The following is a 21548-nucleotide window of genomic DNA, read 5'->3' as shown; positions in this document are numbered from 1 at the left end:
ATCGTGTTTTCTTTGCTTTAGAAACCCCTGGACCAGTTGTAGACCTGAAAGTGAGGTCTGTAACTAAGTCATCTTGTAGCATAGGCTGGAAAAAGCCTCACAGTGATGGTGGAAGTCGAATTATCGGATATGTAGTGGATTTCCTGACTGAAGATAATAAGTGGCAACGTGTTATGAAATCATTAAGCTTACAATATTCTGCAAAAGATCTGAGTGAAGGGAAGGAATATACCTTCAGAGTGAGTGCTGAGAACGAAAATGGAGAAGGAACCCCAAGTGAAATCAGTGCTGTGGCAAAGGATGATGTTTGTAAGCCATGCATCTTCATTTTCCCTTTATTGTCATCAAAAGTGCATGCTTGAGCCCTACTCACTGGCTTATATAAACACCCTTTACAAATTATAATGATCTGAAAAAATTAATTGCCTGGTCTGAAAAATAACAATAATTTATCTCTGCTGTTTTACAGTGGCTCCGGACCTTGACTTAAAGGATATACCTGACTTGTGCTACTTGGCAAAAGAAAACAGCAACTTCCGTCTTAAGATCCCCATAAAAGGCAAGCCGGTTCCATCTGTATCCTGGAAGAAAGGGGAAGATCCTCTAGCAACTGACACAAGAGTCAGTGTTGAGTCATCTGCCGTTAACACAACTCTTGTGGTATATGATTGCCAAAAATCTGATGCTGGAAAATATACAATCACACTAAAGAATGTTGCTGGCACCAAGGAAGGAACTCTCTCTATAAAAGTTGTTGGCAAGCCTGGCATCCCCACCGGGCCAATCAAATTTGATGAAGTCACAGCAGAAGCCATGACCTTAAAGTGGGGTCCTCCAAAAGATGACGGAGGTTCTGAAATCACCAACTATATCCTAGAGAAGAGAGATTCTGTAAACAACAAGTGGGTGACATGTGCCTCAGCTGTTCAGAAAACTACCTTTAGAGTAACCAGACTTCATGAGGGCATGGAATACACCTTCAGGGTCAGTGCCGAAAATAAATATGGTGTAGGAGAAGGCCTGAAATCAGAGCCAATTGTTGCTAAACATCCATTTGGTAAGTGTCTCAGAGTCAGAAAACACAAAGCAAAACATGTTTTTGAGGAAGTTCCGTATTGTAAATCTTGCATTATCTACTTTTTCCTAGATGTGCCTGATGCTCCCCCACCTCCCAATATTGTAGACGTCAGACATGATTCAGTATCTCTAACTTGGACTGACCCCAGGAAAACTGGTGGCTCTCCAATTACAGGTATTTAATTTGCTCTTATCCCACAGCTTGTACATTAATGTTGCTTCCACATCTTCCTCCCTGAAAACAAGCCGAACGTGTGTTCCTTATTTATAGCACTACCTGCGTATATAATAATGTTTTTCCTTTCAGTATATTATACATTCATACATTAAGCATTAATTAAGCTAATACTTGATTTCAATGAAAATCTCCTAATAGTTAACAAGAAAAGGCTTTCTTAGTGATATCTATTTTTGTAAGTTAGGATTTTTCAACAGAAGATGCAATAAATACACAGATTCTAAGAGAGAATAGCCCTATGCCCTAGGGTAATAAAATTGTAGATACTAGCAAGAATGACTATTTACTCCATATTATGTCCACAAATTAACCATTTGGGCAAAAACATATATTTAAAACACAGGTGACATTCGTATTTTCTACCTGAATTGACAAATTCACTTGGTCTTTTTTGTAGGATATCATATTGAGTTCAAGGAAAGGAACAGCCTTTTGTGGAAGAGAGCTAACAAGACTCCCATTAGGATGAGAGACTTCAAAGTGACTGGATTAACTGAAGGTCTTGAATATGAATTCCGAGTTATGGCAATCAACTTAGCGGGAGTAGGCAAGCCAAGCCTGCCATCAGAGCCAGTTGTGGCACTTGATCCAATTGGTAAGTCACTATACAAAGAAAAGTCTGTGTGTATTTTCTGCATGAAAACAAAACAAACAAAAAAAACATCGGTATTTGACTGACTCTTTTGCTTTGTTTTAGATCCTCCTGGCAAACCTGAGGTTATTAATGTAACAAGGAATTCGGTGACCCTCATCTGGACTGAACCCAAATATGATGGTGGTCATAAGTTGACTGGCTATATAGTGGAGAAGCGGGATCTACCTTCCAAATCTTGGACGAAAGCCAACCATGTTAATGTCCCAGATTGTGCCTTTACCGTAACTGACCTTGTTGAAGGTGGGAAATATGAATTCAGAGTTAGAGCGAAGAATACAGCAGGTGCTATCAGTGCCCCATCAGAAAGTACAGGAACCATTATTTGCAAGGATGAATATGGTAGGTGTATTTTACCTTTTATACATATAAAAAATGGCAAATCAAGCTGCCTTCCTTTTTTGATTAAAATGTATTTTTTTTCTTTGCAGAGGCACCAACCATCGTCCTTGATCCCACAATAAAAGATGGGCTAACAATTAAAGCAGGAGATACCATTGTTTTGAGTGCCATTAGCATTCTTGGCAAGCCCCTTCCAAAGTCAAGTTGGTCTAGGGCCGGAAAAGACATTAGACCATCAGATATCGTTCAGATATCTTCGACTCCAACATCTTCCATGCTTACTATCAAGTACGCCACTAGAAAAGATGCTGGTGAATATACCATTACTGCTACCAATCCTTTTGGCACAAAGGAAGAACATGTGAAGGTAACAGTCCTCGATGTACCTGGCCCCCCAGGTCCCATTGAAATCAGTAACGTTTCTGCTGAAAAAGCAACACTTACGTGGACACCTCCATTGGAAGATGGTGGCTCACCGATTAAGTCCTATGTTCTTGAAAAGAGAGAGACCAGCCGACTTTTGTGGACAGTGGTTGCTGAAGATATTCAGTCTTGCAGGCATGTGGCAACCAAACTTATCCAAGGAAATGAGTACCTCTTCCGGGTCTCAGCTGTAAACCAGTATGGGAAAGGAGAACCTGTACAGTCTGAACCTGTCAAAATGGTAGACAGATTTGGTATGTAGAGCGTATGCGACAACTGACCTGTTAACATTTGTAGCACAGTTTGTGAAATCATGGATTTCTCATAAATTTACTTCCTTTTCAGGTCCCCCTGGCCCTCCTGGAAAACCAGAGGTTTCAAATGTCACTAAAAACACTGCCACTGTCAGCTGGAAAAGACCAGCTGATGATGGTGGTAGTGAAATCACAGGATATCACATTGAAAGGAGAGAAAAGAAAGGCTTGCGATGGGTGAGAGCAACAAAGATGCCAGTTTCAGATCTCAGATGCAAAGTAACAGGACTGCAAGAAGGAAATACCTACGAATTCCGTGTCAGTGCAGAAAACAAAGCAGGAATTGGTCCACCTAGTGATGCTTCAAATCCTGTTCTAATGAAAGATGTAGCATGTTAGTATTTATTTTTTTCAACATCACTCATGTGGGAGTACCAATATTTCATAGAAGTTATCCAAAAGCTAAACTCTTAATATACACTTTTGTGTCTTTGTTTCTATTTCAGATCCCCCAGGACCACCTTCAAATCCACACATCACTGATACTACCAAGAAATCTGCTTCTTTGGCCTGGGGCAAGCCTCATTATGATGGAGGACTTGAAATCACTGGTTATGTTGTAGAGCATCAAAAAGTAGGAGATGAGGCCTGGATAAAAGACACAACAGGAACTGCTCTCCGAATCACTCAATTTGTTGTCTCTGATCTTCAGACTAAAGAAAAATACAATTTTAGAATCAGAGCCATCAATGATGCAGGTATTGGGGAGCCAGCAGTGATTCCAGATGTTGAAATTGTAGAACGGGAAATGGCTCCTGATTTTGAACTAGATGCTGAGCTTCGAAGAACACTTGTTGTTAGAGCAGGACTCAGCATTAGAATATTCGTCCCAATTAAAGGTCGTCCTGCTCCTGAAGTGACATGGACCAAAGACGGTATCAACCTTAAAAACCGAGCTAACATTGAGAACACGGAATCATTTACTCTTTTGATTATACCAGAATGTAACAGATACGACACTGGTAAATTTGTCATGACCATTGAAAACCCTGCTGGGAAGAAAAGTGGCTTCGTTAATGTCAGAGTCTTGGATACCCCAGGACCTGTCCTTAACCTAAGGCCTACGGACATCACAAAGGACAGTGTCACCCTCCACTGGGACCTCCCTCTGATAGATGGGGGCTCACGTATAACAAACTATATTGTGGAAAAACGAGAAGCAACACGGAAATCTTACTCCACAGCCACCACTAAGTGCCATAAATGCACATATAAAGTTACTGGCTTGACTGAAGGATGTGAATACTTCTTCAGAGTGATGGCAGAAAATGAATATGGAATTGGTGAGCCAGCAGAAACAACAGAACCTGTAAAAGCCTCCGAAGCACCATCACCACCTGACAGTCTTAACATTATGGACATAACTAAGAGCACAGTCAGCCTAGCATGGCCTAAACCAAAGCACGACGGTGGCAGTAAGATCACTGGCTATGTGATTGAAGCCCAGAGAAAAGGCTCTGACCAATGGACCCATATCACAACTGTGAAAGGGTTAGAATGTGTTGTGAAGAATCTAACCGAAGGGGAAGAATACACCTTCCAAGTGATGGCAGTGAACAGTGCAGGAAGAAGTGCGCCTAGAGAAAGCAGACCTGTCATTGTTAAGGAGCAGACATCGCTTCCAGAATTGGACCTCCGTGGCATTTATCAGAAATTAGTCATTGCCAGAGCCGGTGACAACATCAAAGTTGAAATTCCAGTGCTTGGTCGACCAAAGCCCACAGTTACGTGGAAAAAAGGAGACCAAATTCTTAAACAGACACAGAGAGTTAATGTTGAAAATACAGCAACTTCAACCATCTTAAATATCAATGAGTGTGTAAGAAGCGATAGTGGGCCCTATCCATTAACAGCAAGAAACATTGTAGGAGAGGTTGGTGATACCATCACCATTCAAGTCCATGATATCCCAGGGCCACCTACTGGACCAATCAAATTTGATGAAGTTTCATCTGATTTTGTAACCTTCTCTTGGGACCCACCTGAGAACGATGGAGGTGTACCAATTAGCAACTATATTGTAGAAATGCGACAGACTGACAGTACTACGTGGGTTGAGTTAGCCACCACCGTTATACGCACTACCTATAAAGCCACTCGCCTTACTACTGGAGTGGAGTATCAATTCCGGGTAAAAGCTCAAAATAGATATGGAGTTGGACCACCAATCACCTCAGCATCTGTAGTTGCCAGCTATCCATTTAAGGTTCCTGGGCCTCCTGGGACCCCTCAGGTGACGGCGGTTACCAAGGATTCAATAACAATTAGCTGGCATGAACCTCTTACTGATGGTGGAAGCCCTATTTTAGGATATCACATTGAAAGAAAAGAACGAAACGGTATTCTCTGGCAGACTGTGAGCAAAGCATTAGTACCAGGCAACATTTTCAAATCAAGTGGACTTACAGATGGTATTGCTTATGAATTCCGAGTGATCGCAGAAAACATGGCAGGCAAAAGCAAGCCAAGCAAGCCATCTGAACCCATGCTTGCTTTAGATCCCATTGACCCACCTGGGAAACCAGTTCCTCTAAATATTACTAGACACACAGTGACACTTAAATGGGCTAAGCCTGAATATACTGGAGGCTTTAAAATTACTAGTTATATAGTTGAAAAGAGAGACCTTCCCAATGGACGGTGGCTGAAAGCCAACTTCAGCAACATTTTGGAGAATGAATTTACAGTCAGCGGCCTAACAGAAGATGCTGCCTATGAATTCCGTGTCATTGCTAAAAATGCTGCTGGTGCTATTAGTCCACCATCTGAGCCATCAGATGCTATCACGTGCAGGGATGATGTGGAAGCACCAAGGATAATGGTGGATGTTAAATTTAAAGACACAGTTATATTAAAAGCAGGTGAAACATTCAAGCTAGAAGCTGATGTCTCAGGTCGCCCACCTCCAACAATGGAATGGACCAAAGATGGAAAGGAGCTTGAAGGCACAGCAAAGTTAGAAATAAGAATTGCGGATTTCTCAACTAATCTGGTAAACAAGGATTCATCAAGAAGAGACAGTGGTGCCTATACCCTTACAGCAACTAATCCTGGTGGTTTTGCTAAGCATATTTTCAATGTCAAAGTTCTTGATAGACCAGGCCCACCTGAAAGACCTTTAACTGTATCCGAAGTGACATCAGAAAAATGTGTGTTGTCATGGCTGCCTCCACTGGATGATGGAGGTGCCAAAATTGATCATTACATAGTTCAGAAACGTGAAACCAGCAGATTGGCATGGACAAATGTAGCCTCCGAAGTCCAAGTGACCAAACTAAAGGTCACTAAACTTTTGAAAGGCAATGAATACATATTCCGCGTCATGGCTGTAAATAAATATGGAGTAGGAGAACCACTGGAATCAGAGCCTGTGCTTGCAGTAAACCCTTATGGACCCCCTGATCCACCCAAAAACCCTGAAGTTACAGCTATTACTAAAGATTCAATGGTTGTCTGCTGGGGACATCCTGACTCTGATGGTGGAAGTGAAATCATCAATTATATTGTAGAACGACATGATAAAGCTGGGCAACGCTGGGTTAAATGCAACAAAAAAACTCTTACAGATTTAAGATATAAAGTGTCTGGACTGACAGAAGGACACGAATATGAGTTCAGGGTTATGGCTGAAAATGCTGCTGGAATTAGTGCACCAAGTCCTGCCAGTCCATTTTATAAAGCTTGTGATGCTGTGTTTAAGCCCGGCCCACCAGGTAACCCACGTGTTCTAGATACAAGCAGATCATCCATTTCAATTGCTTGGAATAAACCAATCTACGATGGTGGCTCAGAAATCACTGGGTATATTGTTGAGATTGCCCTGCCAGAGGAAGATGAATGGCAGATTGTCACTCCACCAGCTGGGCTCAAGGCAACTTCTTACACCATCACCAACCTCAAAGAGAATCAGGAATATAAAATCCGAATCTATGCCATGAATTCTGAAGGAATGGGAGAACCTGCACTTGTTCCTGGAACTCCAAAGGCTGAAGATAGGATGCTACCTCCAGAGATTGAGCTGGATGCTGACCTGCGCAAAGTTGTTACGATAAGGGCTTGTTGTACCCTGAGACTTTTTGTTCCAATCAAAGGAAGGCCTGCACCTGAGGTGAAGTGGACCCGGGAACATGGAGAATCTTTAGATAAAGCTAGCATTGAATCCACAAGCTCTTACACCCTGCTCATTGTTGGAAATGTAAACAGATTCGACAGTGGCAAATACATACTAACTATAGAAAACAGCTCAGGCAGCAAGTCTGCATTTGTCAATGTTAGAGTACTAGATACACCAGGCCCTCCACAGGATCTTAAGGTAAAGGAGGTCACTAAGACATCTGTCACATTGACATGGGAGCCTCCCCTCCTTGATGGTGGTTCAAAAATAAAGAACTATATTGTTGAAAAGAGGGAATCAACAAGAAAAGCATATTCAACTGTTGCAACAAATTGCCACAAGACTTCCTGGAAGGTAGACCAGCTTCAAGAAGGGTGTAGTTACTATTTCAGGGTTCTTGCTGAAAATGAATATGGCATCGGGCTGCCTGCTGAAACTGCAGAATCTGTGAAAGCATCAGAACGACCCCTTCCTCCAGGAAAAATAACTTTGATGGATGTCACCAGAAATAGCGTGTCACTCTCTTGGGAAAAACCAGAGCATGATGGAGGCAGCCGAATTCTAGGCTACATTGTTGAGATGCAGAGCAAAGGTAGTGACAAATGGGCCACATGTGCCACAGTCAAAGTCACCGAAGCCACTATAACTGGATTAATTCAGGGTGAAGAATACTCTTTCCGTGTTTCAGCTCAGAATGAAAAGGGTATCAGTGATCCTAGACAACTGAGTGTGCCAGTGATTGCCAAAGATCTTGTCATCCCACCGGCCTTCAAACTCCTGTTCAATACTTTCACTGTACTGGCAGGTGAAGACCTAAAAGTTGATGTTCCATTCATTGGACGCCCTACACCTGCTGTTACGTGGCATAAAGATGATGTACCACTGAAGCAGACAACTAGAGTAAATGCAGAGAGCACGGAAAATAATTCACTACTGACAATAAAGGAAGCCTGCCGAGAAGATGTTGGACATTACACAGTTAAATTGACAAACTCGGCTGGTGAAGCTACTGAAACCCTTAATATTATTGTTCTTGACAAACCAGGACCTCCAACTGGACCAGTTAAAATGGATGAAGTGACAGCTGATAGTATTACTCTTTCCTGGGGCCCACCTAAGTATGATGGTGGGAGTTCTATCAATAATTACATTGTAGAAAAACGGGACACTTCCACAACCACCTGGCAAATTGTGTCAGCTACTGTTGCAAGGACAACAATAAAGGCTTGCAGATTAAAGACTGGATGTGAATATCAGTTTAGGATTGCAGCTGAAAACAGATATGGAAAGAGTACCTACCTCAATTCAGAGCCTGTTGTAGCCCAGTATCCATTCAAAGTTCCTGGTCCACCAGGCACACCATTTGTAACACTCTCCTCCAAGGACAGCATGGAAGTACAATGGAATGAGCCAGTCAGTGATGGAGGTAGCAAAGTCATCGGCTATCATCTAGAACGCAAGGAAAGAAATAGTATCCTCTGGGTGAAGTTGAATAAAACACCTATTCCTCAAACCAAGTTTAAAACAACTGGCCTCGATGAAGGCATTGAATATGAATTTAGAGTCTCCGCAGAGAACATCGTGGGCATCGGCAAGCCAAGCAAGGTGTCAGAATGCTATGTAGCTCGTGACCCATGCGACCCACCAGGACGGCCAGAGGCAATTATTGTCACGCGAAATTCTGTGACTCTCCAGTGGAAGAAACCCACTTATGATGGTGGAAGCAAGATCACTGGTTATATTGTTGAGAAGAAAGAATTGCCTGAGGGTCGTTGGATGAAGGCCAGTTTTACAAATGTCATTGACACTCAGTTTGAAGTAACTGGCCTAGTTGAAGATCATAGATATGAGTTCCGGGTCATAGCTCGAAATGCTGCAGGAGTGCTCAGTGAGCCTTCAGAAAGCACAGGAGCAATAACAGCAAGGGATGAGGTAGAGCCACCACGGATAAGTATGGATCCAAAATACAAAGACACGATTGTGGTTCATGCTGGCGAGTCATTCAGGGTTGATGCAGATATTTATGGCAAACCGATACCAACCATTCAGTGGGTAAAAGGCGATCAGGAGCTTTCAGATACAGCCCGATTAGAAATAAAGAGCATGGACTTTGCCACCAGTCTCAGCGTAAAGGACGCAGTACGCGTTGACAGTGGAAATTATATACTAAAGGCCAAAAATGTCGCAGGGGAGAGATCAGTTACTGTAAACGTCAAAGTTCTTGATAGACCAGGGCCACCTGAAGGACCTGTTGTTGTATCAGGAGTGACAGCAGAAAAATGCACACTAGCTTGGAAACCCCCACTACAGGATGGTGGGAGTGACATCATAAATTATATTGTGGAAAGGAGAGAAACCAGCCGCTTAGTTTGGACCCTGGTTGATGCCAATGTGCAAACTCTCAGCCATAAGGTTACTAAGCTTCTTGAAGGCAACGAATATGTTTTCCGTATAATGGCTGTAAACAAATACGGTGTTGGTGAACCTCTTGAATCTGAACCAGTAATTGCCAAGAATCCGTTTGTAGTGCCAGACGCGCCAAAGGCCCCAGAAATCACAACAGTGACCAAGGACTCAATGACTGTTGTATGGGAAAGACCAGCATCTGATGGTGGCAGTGAGATTCTTGGATATGTTCTTGAAAAACGGGATAAGGAGGGCATTAGATGGACAAGGTGCCACAAACGCCTGATTGGAGAATTGCGCCTGAGAGTAACTGGACTCATAGAAAATCACGATTATGAATTCAGAGTCTCAGCTGAGAATGCTGCTGGACTTAGTGAGCCAAGCCCACCTTCTGCTTACCAAAAGGCTTGTGATCCTATTTATAAACCAGGACCTCCAAACAATCCCAAAGTTGTGGATGTTACCAGATCTTCTGTCTTCCTTTCTTGGAGCAAACCAATATATGATGGTGGCTGTGAAATCCAAGGATACATTGTTGAAAAATGTGATGTGAGTGTTGGTGAATGGACAATGTGCACTCCACCAACTGGAATCAATAAAACAAATATAGAAGTAGAAAAGCTGTTGGAAAAGCATGAATACAACTTCCGTATCTGTGCTATTAATAAAGCTGGAGTTGGAGAACATGCTGATGTCCCTGGACCTGTTATAGTTGAAGAAAAATTGGAAGCCCCAGACATTGAGCTTGACCTAGAACTAAGGAAAATTATAAATATAAGGGCAGGTGGCTCCTTAAGGCTATTTGTTCCTATTAAAGGTCGTCCCACACCAGAAGTTAAATGGGGGAAGATGGATGGTGAAATCCGAGATGCAGCTATAATTGATGTCACTAGCAGTTTCACCTCTCTTGTTCTTGACAACGTCAACCGATACGATAGTGGAAAATATACTCTCACGTTAGAAAACAGCAGTGGAACAAAGTCTGCCTTTGTTACTGTGAGAGTCCTGGATACACCAAGTCCACCTGTTAATCTGAAAGTCACAGAAATCACTAAAGACTCAGTATCTATTACCTGGGAACCTCCTCTTTTGGATGGAGGATCCAAAATTAAAAATTACATTGTTGAGAAACGTGAAGCCACAAGAAAATCATATGCTGCAGTTGTAACAAATTGCCATAAGAATTCTTGGAAGATTGATCAACTCCAAGAAGGATGCAGTTACTACTTTAGAGTCACAGCTGAGAACGAGTATGGTATTGGCCTTCCTGCCCACACTACTGATCCAATTAAGGTTGCAGAAGTCCCACAACCTCCAGGAAAAATAACTGTGGATGATGTCACCAGAAACAGTGTTTCTTTGAGTTGGACAAAGCCTGAACATGATGGTGGCAGCAAAATCATTCAGTATATTGTGGAAATGCAAGCTAAACACAGTGAGAAATGGTCAGAGTGTGCTCGTGTCAAGTCCCTTGAAGCAGTAATTACTAACCTAACTCAGGGAGAAGAATATCTCTTTAGAGTCGTTGCTGTAAATGAAAAGGGAAGAAGTGATCCTAGGTCCCTTGCAGTTCCAATAGTTGCCAAAGATCTGGTCATTGAGCCAGATGTAAGACCTGCATTCAACAATTACAGTGTACAGGTTGGCCAAGACTTGAAAATAGAAGTGCCAATTGCTGGACGTCCTAAGCCAACCATTACCTGGACTAAAGATGATCTTCCACTGAAGCAGACTACAAGAGTCAATGTCACAGACTCACCTGACCTCACTATACTCAGTATTAAAGAAACTCATAAGGATGATGGTGGGCATTATGGAATCACAGTTGCTAATGTTGTGGGTCAGAAAACAGCATCCATTGAAATTACAACTCTAGATAAACCTGATCCTCCAAAAGGACCTGTTAAATTTGATGAAGTCAGTGCTGAAAGTATTACACTATCTTGGAATCCCCCAGTATATACAGGGGGCTGCCAGATCACCAACTACATTGTTCAGAAAAGAGATACAACCACCACAGTATGGGATACAGTTTCTGCTACTGTTGCCAGAACCACACTCAAAGTGACCAAACTGAAAACTGGTACAGAATACCAATTCAGAATCTTTGCTGAAAACAGATATGGACAAAGCTTTGCCTTGGAGTCTGATCCAATTGTAGCTCAATATCCCTACAAAGAACCAGGCCCCCCGGGCACACCATTTGCCACAGCCATTTCCAAAGACTCCATGGTCATTCAGTGGCATGAACCAATCAATAATGGTGGGAGCCCAGTCATAGGTTACCACCTTGAGAGAAAGGAAAGAAATAGTATTTTATGGACAAAAGTCAACAAAACTATTATTCATGACACCCAGTTTAAAGCACTCAATCTGGAAGAGGGCATTGAATATGAATTCAGAGTTTATGCTGAAAATATTGTTGGAGTAGGCAAAGCAAGCAAGAATTCTGAATGCTATGTAGCCAGAGATCCCTGTGACCCACCAGGAACCCCAGAAGCAATAATGGTTAAAAGAAATGAAATCACTTTACAATGGACCAAACCTGCATATGATGGTGGAAGTATGATTACAGGTTACATTGTAGAGAAACGTGATTTGCCGGAGGGTCGCTGGATGAAAGCCAGCTTCACAAATGTCATTGAAACTCAATTTACTGTGTCAGGTCTTACTGAAGATCAAAGATATGAGTTCAGAGTCATTGCAAAGAATGCCGCTGGGGCAATAAGTAAACCTTCTGACAGTACTGGACCAATAACTGCCAAGGATGAGGTTGAACTCCCAAGAATTTCAATGGATCCAAAATTCAGAGACACGATTGTGGTAAATGCTGGAGAAACATTCAGGCTTGAGGCTGACGTCCATGGAAAGCCCCTACCTACCATTGAGTGGTTACGAGGAGATAAGGAAGTTGAAGAATCTGCCAGATGTGAAATAAAGAACACAGATTTCAAGGCTTTACTTATTATAAAGGATGCCATTAGAATTGATGGTGGACAGTATATTTTAAGAGCTTCCAATGTTGCAGGTTCTAAGTCATTCCCAGTAAATGTGAAAGTATTAGATAGACCAGGACCTCCAGAAGGGCCAGTCCAGGTTACTGGAGTCACTTCTGAAAAATGCTCTTTAACATGGTCTCCACCACTTCAAGATGGTGGCAGTGACATTTCTCACTATGTTGTTGAAAAGAGAGAAACAAGTCGACTTGCCTGGACTGTTGTTGCTTCGGAAGTTGTGACCAATTCTCTGAAAGTTACCAAACTCCTAGAAGGGAATGAATATGTTTTCCGTATAATGGCTGTCAACAAATACGGTGTTGGAGAGCCTTTGGAATCTGCACCAGTACTAATGAAAAATCCATTTGTGCTTCCTGGACCACCGAAAAGCTTGGAAGTCACAAACATTGCCAAGGATTCCATGACCGTCTGTTGGAACCGTCCAGATAGTGATGGTGGAAGTGAGATTATTGGTTACATTGTAGAGAAAAGAGACAGAAGTGGCATTAGGTGGATAAAATGTAACAAACGCCGCATTACAGATTTGCGTCTAAGAGTAACGGGATTAACAGAAGATCACGAGTACGAATTCAGAGTCTCTGCAGAAAACGCTGCTGGAGTTGGAGAACCAAGTCCAGCTACAGTTTATTACAAGGCTTGCGATCCTGTGTTCAAACCTGGCCCACCCACAAATGCACACATTGTAGACACCACTAAAAATTCAATTACACTTGCCTGGGGTAAGCCCATCTATGATGGTGGCAGTGAGATCCTAGGATATGTAGTAGAAATCTGTAAAGCAGATGAAGAAGAATGGCAAATAGTTACTCCACAGACTGGCCTGAGAGTCACTCGATTTGAAATTGCAAAACTCATTGAGCACCAAGAGTATAAAATACGCGTCTGTGCCCTCAATAAAGTTGGTTTAGGTGAGGCCACGTCAGTTCCTGGTACTGTGAAGCCAGAAGATAAACTTGAAGCACCTGAACTTGACCTTGACTCTGAATTAAGGAAAGGAATCGTTGTAAGAGCTGGTGGATCTGCCAGAATTCACATTCCATTCAAAGGTCGCCCAACACCCGAAATCACCTGGTCTCGAGAGGAAGGTGAATTCACAGATAAGGTCCAAATTGAAAAGGGAGTAAACTATACCCAACTATCAATAGATAACTGTGATAGAAATGATGCTGGAAAATACATTCTCAAGCTGGAAAACAGCAGCGGATCTAAATCTGCTTTTGTAACTGTGAAAGTTCTTGACACCCCAGGACCACCACAGAATTTGACAGTCAAAGAAGTGAAAAAAGATTCTGTCCTTCTGGTATGGGAACCACCCGTCATTGATGGGGGTTCAAAGGTCAAGAACTATGTTATTGACAAACGTGAGTCGACCAGAAAAGCCTATGCTAATGTCAGTAATAAATGCGGTAAAACAAGCTTTAAAGTTGAGAACCTTACAGAAGGAGCCATTTATTACTTTAGAGTTATGGCTGAAAATGAATTTGGAGTTGGTGTTCCAGTGGAAACTGTTGATGCTGTGAAAGCTGCTGAACCTCCTTCCCCACCAGGAAAAGTTACACTCACTGATGTGTCCCAGACCAGTGCCTCGTTGATGTGGGAGAAACCTGAACATGACGGTGGTAGCAGAGTCTTGGGGTATGTTGTTGAAATGCAGCCTAAAGGAACAGAAAAATGGAGTGTTGTGGCTGAATCCAAAGTCTGTAACGCAGTTGTTACTAGTTTGAGCTCTGGACAAGAATATCAGTTCCGTGTCAAGGCTTACAACGAGAAAGGAAAAAGCGATCCAAGAGTGCTTGGTGTTCCTGTGATAGCCAAGGACTTGACTATACAGCCTAGTTTTAAGTTACCATTTAACACATACAGTGTCCAAGCTGGGGAAGATCTTAAAATTGAAATTCCAGTTATCGGCCGACCAAGACCTACAATTTCATGGGTCAAAGATGGTGAACCTCTTAAACAGACAACAAGAGTAAATGTTGAGGAAACAGCTACTTCAACTATTTTGCACATTAAAGAGAGTAACAAAGATGACTTTGGAAAATATACTATAACAGCAACAAATAGTGCAGGTACAGCAACAGAAAATCTCAGCGTTATTGTTTTGGAAAAGCCTGGACCTCCAGTTGGACCAGTTAGGTTTGATGAAGTTAGTGCAGACTTTGTGGTCATATCTTGGGAACCTCCAGCCTATACTGGTGGCTGCCAAATAAGCAACTACATTGTAGAGAAGCGAGATACAACTACTACCACTTGGCATATAGTATCAGCAACAGTTGCAAGAACGACGATAAAAGTAACCAAACTGAAAACAGGCACTGAATACCAGTTTAGAATTTTTGCAGAAAACAGGTATGGAAAAAGTGCCCCTCTGGATTCTAAACCGGTTATTGTACAATATCCATTTAAAGAACCTGGACCACCTGGAACTCCTTTTGTGACATCAATTTCAAGAGATCAAATGGTTGTGCAGTGGCATGAGCCAGTTAATGATGGAGGTAGCAAAGTTATTGGCTACCATCTTGAACAGAAAGAAAAGAACAGCATTTTATGGGTCAAATTAAATAAGACTCTAATTCAAGACACCAAATTCAAAACAACTGGGCTTGATGAAGGCCTTGAGTATGAGTTCAGAGTTTCTGCTGAAAATATTGTTGGCATTGGCAAGCCTAGCAAAGTGTCAGAATGCTTTGTCGCTCGTGATCCATGTGACCCACCTGGTCGCCCTGAAGCCATTGTTATTACAAGAAACAATGTCACACTGAAATGGAAGAAACCTGCCTATGATGGTGGTAGCAAAATAACAGGTTATATTGTAGAGAAGAAAGATCTACCTGATGGCCGCTGGATGAAAGCCAGCTTTACCAATGTATTAGAAACTGAATTTACAGTGAGTGGACTTGTAGAAGACCAAAGATATGAATTTAGAGTAATTGCAAGAAATGCAGCTGGCAACTTAAGTGAACCCTCTGAAAGCACTGGTGCCATCACTGCAAGAGATGAAATTGATGCACCAAATGCCTCGATGGATCCAAAATATAAAGATGTAATCGTTGTTCATGCAGGAGAGACTTTTGTCCTTGAAGCTGATATCCGCGGCAAACCTATACCTGATATTGTTTGGTCAAAAGATGGAAGAGAGCTTGAAGAAACAGCTGCTAGGATGGAAATTAAGTCTACTATTCAGAGAACCACTCTTGTTGTCAAAGACTGCATACGTACTGATGGAGGACAATATATCCTGAAACTCAGCAATGTTGGTGGTACAAAGTCTATCCCAATTACCGTAAAGGTACTTGACAGGCCAGGGCCCCCTGAAGGACCGCTGAAAGTTTCTGGAGTGACTGCTGAGAAATGTTACCTGGCATGGAACCCACCTTTACAAGATGGTGGTGCTAGTATTTCACATTACATCATTGAAAAGAGAGAAACAAGCAGACTCTCCTGGACCCAGGTTTCAACTGAGGTACAGGCCCTTAACTACAAAGTCACTAAACTTCTTCCTGGTAATGAGTACATTTTCCGTGTCATGGCTGTGAATAAATATGGAATTGGAGAGCCTTTGGAATCTGAGCCTGTCATAGCCTGTAATCCTTATAAACCACCAGGTCCTCCTTCACCACCTGAAGCCTCAGCAATCACCAAAGACTCTATGGTAGTAACATGGGCACGCCCAGTGGATGACGGAGGTGCTGAAATTGAGGGCTACATTCTTGAAAAACGAGATAAGGAAGGTATTAGATGGACCAAGTGCAACAAGAAAACACTAACAGATCTCCGACTCAGAGTAACTGGCCTTACCGAAGGTCATTCTTATGAGTTCAGAGTTGCTGCTGAAAATGCAGCTGGTGTGGGTGAACCTAGTGAGCCATCTGTTTTCTATCGTGCATGTGATGCTTTGTATCCACCAGGTCCACCAAGTAATCCAAAAGTAACAGACACTTCCAGATCTTCTGTCTCCCTGGCATGGAATAAGCCAATTTATGATGGTGGCGCACCTGTCAAGGGCTATGTTGTTGAGGTCAAAGAAGATGCGGCTGATGAATGGACAATTTGCACTCCACCAACAGGATTACAAGGAAAGCAGTTCACAGTGACCAAGCTTAAAGAAAATACTGAATATAACTTCCGTATTTGTGCCATCAATTCTGAAGGTGTAGGTGAACCTGCAACTATACCTGGCTCAGTTGTTGCTAAAGAGAGGCTAGAGCCACCAGAAATAGAACTTGATGCTGATCTCAGAAAGGTGGTCATTCTGCGTGCAAGTACTACTTTACGCTTATTTGTCACAATCAAAGGTCGACCAGAGCCTGAAGTTAAATGGGAAAAGGCCGAAGGCGTTCTCACTGAGAGGGCCCAGATTGAGGTGACTAGCTCGTACACAATGTTGGTAATTGATAACGTTACCAGATTTGATAGCGGTCGATATAATCTGACACTAGAAAATAACAGTGGCTCCAAAACAGCTTTTGTTAACGTCAGAGTTCTTGACTCGCCCAGTGCCCCTGTGAATTTGAATGTAAGAGAGGTAAAGAAAGACTCGGTGACGTTGTCTTGGGAACCACCACTTATTGATGGTGGGGCTAAGATTACAAACTACATTGTTGAAAAACGGGAAACTACAAGAAAAGCATATGCTACTGTTACAAACAATTGCACTAAGAATTCTTTTAAAATTGAAAATCTACAAGAAGGATGTTCTTACTACTTCCGAGTCTTGGCTTCCAATGAATACGGGATTGGTTTGCCAGCTGAAACAGCTGAACCTGTTAAAGTTTCTGAACCACCCCTCCCACCTGGAAGAGTAACTCTTGTCGATGTGACTCGTAACACAGCTACAATTAAGTGGGAGAAACCAGAAAGTGATGGTGGCAGCAAAATTACTGGTTATGTAGTTGAAATGCAGACTAAAGGGAGTGAAAAATGGAGCACCTGCACACAAGTCAAGACTCTAGAAGCAACTATATCTGGGCTAACTGCGGGAGAAGAGTATACCTTCAGGGTAGCTGCAGTTAATGAAAAGGGACGAAGTGATCCAAGACAACTTGGAGTGCCAGTAATTGCAAGGGATATTGAAATAAAGCCCTCAGTTGAGCTTCCTTTCAATACTTTCAATGTAAAGGCTAGAGACCAACTTAAGATTGATGTTCCGTTTAAAGGAAGACCTCAAGCTACTGTAAGCTGGAAAAAAGATGGTCAGATTCTTAAAGAAACCACAAGGGTCAATGTTTCTTCTTCAAAGACTGTAACATCACTATCTATTAAGGAAGCTTCAAGGGAAGATGTTGGAACTTATGAATTATGTGTTTCAAACAGTGCTGGATCCATAACAGTTCCTATTACTGTAATTGTCCTTGACAGACCAGGACCTCCAGGACCTGTACATATTGATGAAGTTAGCTGTGACAATGTAACAATTTCTTGGACTCCTCCAGACTATGATGGTGGCTGCCAAATTAGCAATTACATCGTTGAAAAGAGAGAAACCACTTCTACAACATGGCACACAGTCTCACAAGCAGTTGCAAGAACATCCATTAAAATAGTTCGTCTGACAACGGGAAGTGAGTATCAGTTCCGTGTTTGTGCAGAAAACCGCTATGGCAAGAGTTCCTACAGTGAATCTTCACCTGTTGTTGCAGAGTATCCATTCAGCCCCCCAGGTCCTCCTGGTACTCCTAAAGTTGTACATGCCACAAAATCTACCATGGTTGTAACCTGGCAAGTGCCAGTAAATGATGGAGGAAGTCAAGTAATTGGCTATCACCTTGAATATAAAGAGAGAAGCAGTATTCTTTGGTCAAAAGCAAATAAAATCCTCATCACTGATACTCAAATGAAAGTCTCTGGCCTTGATGAAGGACTGATGTATGAGTATCGTGTATATGCTGAGAATATTGCTGGAATTGGTAAATGCAGTAAGTCTTGTGAGCCAGTCCCTGCAAGAGATCCTTGTGACCCTCCTGGACAACCTGAAGTCACAAATATCACAAGAAAATCAGTGTCACTTAAATGGTCTAAACCACATTATGATGGTGGAGCTAAGATCACAGGATACATTGTCGAACGTAGAGAACTACCTGATGGCCGGTGGCTGAAGTGCAATTTTACTAACATACAAGAAACATACTTTGAAGTAACTGAACTTACTGAAGATCAGCGTTATGAATTCCGGGTTTTTGCAAAGAATGCTGCTGACTCCATTAGTGAACCATCTGAATCCACTGGACCTATTACAGTTAAAGACGATGTTGAGGCTCCAAGAATTATGATGGATGTCAAGTTCCGAGATGTTATTGTTGTCAAAGCTGGAGAGGTCTTTAAGATACATGCAGACATTGCAGGGCGACCTCTGCCAGTAATTTCCTGGGCCAAGGATGGTATAGAAATTGAAGAAAGAGCAAGGACAGAAATTGTCTCAACGGACTATGATACTCTGTTAACAGTGAAAGACTGTGTCAGACGAGACACTGGGCAGTATGTACTAACACTAAAGAATGTTGCAGGAACTCGGTCTATGGCAATTAATTGCAAGGTACTTGATAAGCCTGGCCCACCAGCAGGACCACTTGAAATAACTGGCCTCACAGCTGAGAAATGTTCTCTTTCCTGGGGACCACCCCAAGAAAATGGTGGCGCAGACATCGACTATTACATTGTAGAAAAACGTGAAACGAGCCGCCTTGCATGGACAATATGTGAAGGAGAATTAAGGACAACATCCTGTAAAGTAACCAAGTTACTCAAAGGCAATGAATACATCTTTAGAGTAACAGGCGTTAATAAATATGGTGTTGGTGAGCCCCTAGAGAGTGTGGCAGTAAAGGCACTAGATCCATTTACAGTTCCAAGTCCACCCACATCTTTGGAAATTACGTCTGTGACCAAAGAGTTCATGACACTTTGCTGGTCAAGACCTGAGAGTGATGGAGGCAGTGAAATCTCTGGATATATAATTGAAAGGCGAGAGAAAAACAGCCTACGATGGGTGCGTGTAAACAAAAAACCAGTTTATGATCTGAGAGTGAAATCAACTGGACTTCGGGAAGGATGTGAATATGAGTACCGGGTTTATGCAGAAAATGCTGCTGGCCTGAGCCTTCCAAGTGAACCCTCTCCCTTAATTCGGGCAGAAGATCCAGTGTTCTTACCATCTCCTCCATCCAAACCCAGAATTGTGGACTCAGGCAAGACAAATATAACTATTAGCTGGGTTAAGCCCTTGTTTGATGGTGGGGCCCCAGTAACTGGATACACTGTAGAATACAAAAAATCTGATGAGACTGAATGGGAAACTGCCATTCAGAACTTAAGAGGCACAGAATATACCATAGGTGGACTAACAACAGGAGCTGAATATGTTTTCAGAGTAAGATCTATCAATAAGGTTGGTGCTAGTGATCCCAGTGATAGCTCTGATCCCCAAATAGCAAAAGAAAGAGAAGAAGAACCTGTATTTGAACTTGACAGTGAAATGAAGAAGACCTTGATTGTCAAGGCTGGTTCCTCATTTACCATGACTGTACCTTTCCGAGGAAGGCCAGTACCTAGTGTCTCGTGGAGTAAGCCAGACACTGACCTCCGCACTAGAGCTTATATTGATTCCACAGACTCTCGCACATCACTTACTATTGAAAATGCCAACAGAAGTGATTCTGGAAAATACACATTAACAATTCAGAATATTTTGAACGCTGCTTCACTGACTTTAGTTGTCAAAGTTTTAGATTCTCCTGGTCCTCCGGCCAATATTACTGTACATGATATAACCAAAGAGTCTGCAGTGTTATCCTGGGATGTTCCGGAAAACGATGGTGGAGCACCAGTGAAGAATTACCACATAGAAAAACGTGAGGCCAGTAAGAAAGCATGGGTCTCTGTGACCAACAACTGTAACCGCCTCTCCTACAAAGTTACCAACTTACAAGAAGGGGCAATTTACTACTTCCGAGTCTCTGGAGAAAATGAGTTTGGTGTTGGTGTACCAGCAGAAACAAAAGAAGGAGTAAAAATAACAGGTATGTTTTAAGAACAAAGAACATCTTATATCTATATTAATTTTCCTAGAACATGATGAATCATTCTAATTAGTCTCACTTAATTTTAAGGGCTTTTAGTTCACACCTCAACAATTCATACTATAGCACAGCATGAAATCTCTAATACAAAAAGTTTTTTTTGTTGATAAATTGCAGAAACTTACATACCTGGAATTGGAAAATATATATTGAATTTAAGTATAACTGAATTTGACTGCACATATATAGTATGTGTGCGCCGAAATCTTACAAGATTTTTCATCTTATTCCTCACTTTTATACCCATGATAAATTTGGGATGCATTTTACCATTTAATCTAGTCATTTGACGCTTAATTTGAATTTGACTCCAATGACATATCCTGACATGTAATGACCAAAGCTTGGGGAAGTTTTGCTTGGCTCAGAAGCTAAACTGGTCATATGAAAAGAGAGACTCAAATCAAAGATTAAGTATGTAGCCTTCATTTAAAATTTTTCTTTGACAATGCAGAAAGAACACATATAAGGGGAGGAATGTTGTAATAATCCCTTTATTTTGATGTTTTACTTTCTTAGAAAAACCAAGCCCACCTGAAAAACTTGGAGTAACAGGTGTATCCAAAGATAGTGTTTCCCTGACCTGGTTGAAGCCAGAACACGACGGTGGAAGCAGAATTGTACACTATGTCGTTGAAGCGCTAGAAAAGGGACAGAAAAATTGGATTAAATGCGCAGTGGTGAAATCAACCCATCATGTTGTTTCTGGTCTGAGGGAGAATTCTGAATACTTTTTCCGGGTGTTTGCTGAAAATCAAGCTGGTCTGAGTGACCCCAGAGAGCTTCTGCTTCCTGTTCTTATTAAGGAACAACTGGGTATGTCTAATTTTATGTAGAAGCAAAATTTGAAATGGTTTGTATTAATTTTTAGAAACTCTTTTTCACCTTCA

At 42.0% G+C, this 21548-nt stretch overlaps 1 protein-coding gene across 50 annotated transcripts in view; it reads left to right on the top strand.

Moving 5' to 3' along the window:
• TTN (titin) overlaps positions 1–21548 on the top strand; it is a 277310-nt gene that overhangs the window by 223235 nt on the left and 32527 nt on the right. For all 50 annotated transcript variants that reach the window (XM_045034065.1, XM_045034059.1, XM_045034049.1 and 47 more), the window contains 9 exons: positions 22–309; positions 470–1057; positions 1148–1252; positions 1713–1910; positions 2013–2309; positions 2399–2986; positions 3078–3380; positions 3493–20598; positions 21178–21474. In XM_045034065.1, the coding sequence (XP_044890000.1) occupies positions 22–309; positions 470–1057; positions 1148–1252; positions 1713–1910; positions 2013–2309; positions 2399–2986; positions 3078–3380; positions 3493–20598; positions 21178–21474 (19770 nt within the window). The remainder of the gene's footprint in view (positions 1–21; positions 310–469; positions 1058–1147; positions 1253–1712; positions 1911–2012; positions 2310–2398; positions 2987–3077; positions 3381–3492; positions 20599–21177; positions 21475–21548) is intronic.

Source organism: Felis catus, chromosome C1 (genome assembly GCF_018350175.1).
Source record: "Felis catus isolate Fca126 chromosome C1, F.catus_Fca126_mat1.0, whole genome shotgun sequence".
Taxonomy (NCBI): domain Eukaryota; kingdom Metazoa; phylum Chordata; class Mammalia; order Carnivora; family Felidae; genus Felis; species Felis catus.
The sequence above is the reverse complement of the archived record's forward strand: the minus strand, read 5'-3'. Positions and strand labels throughout refer to the sequence as shown.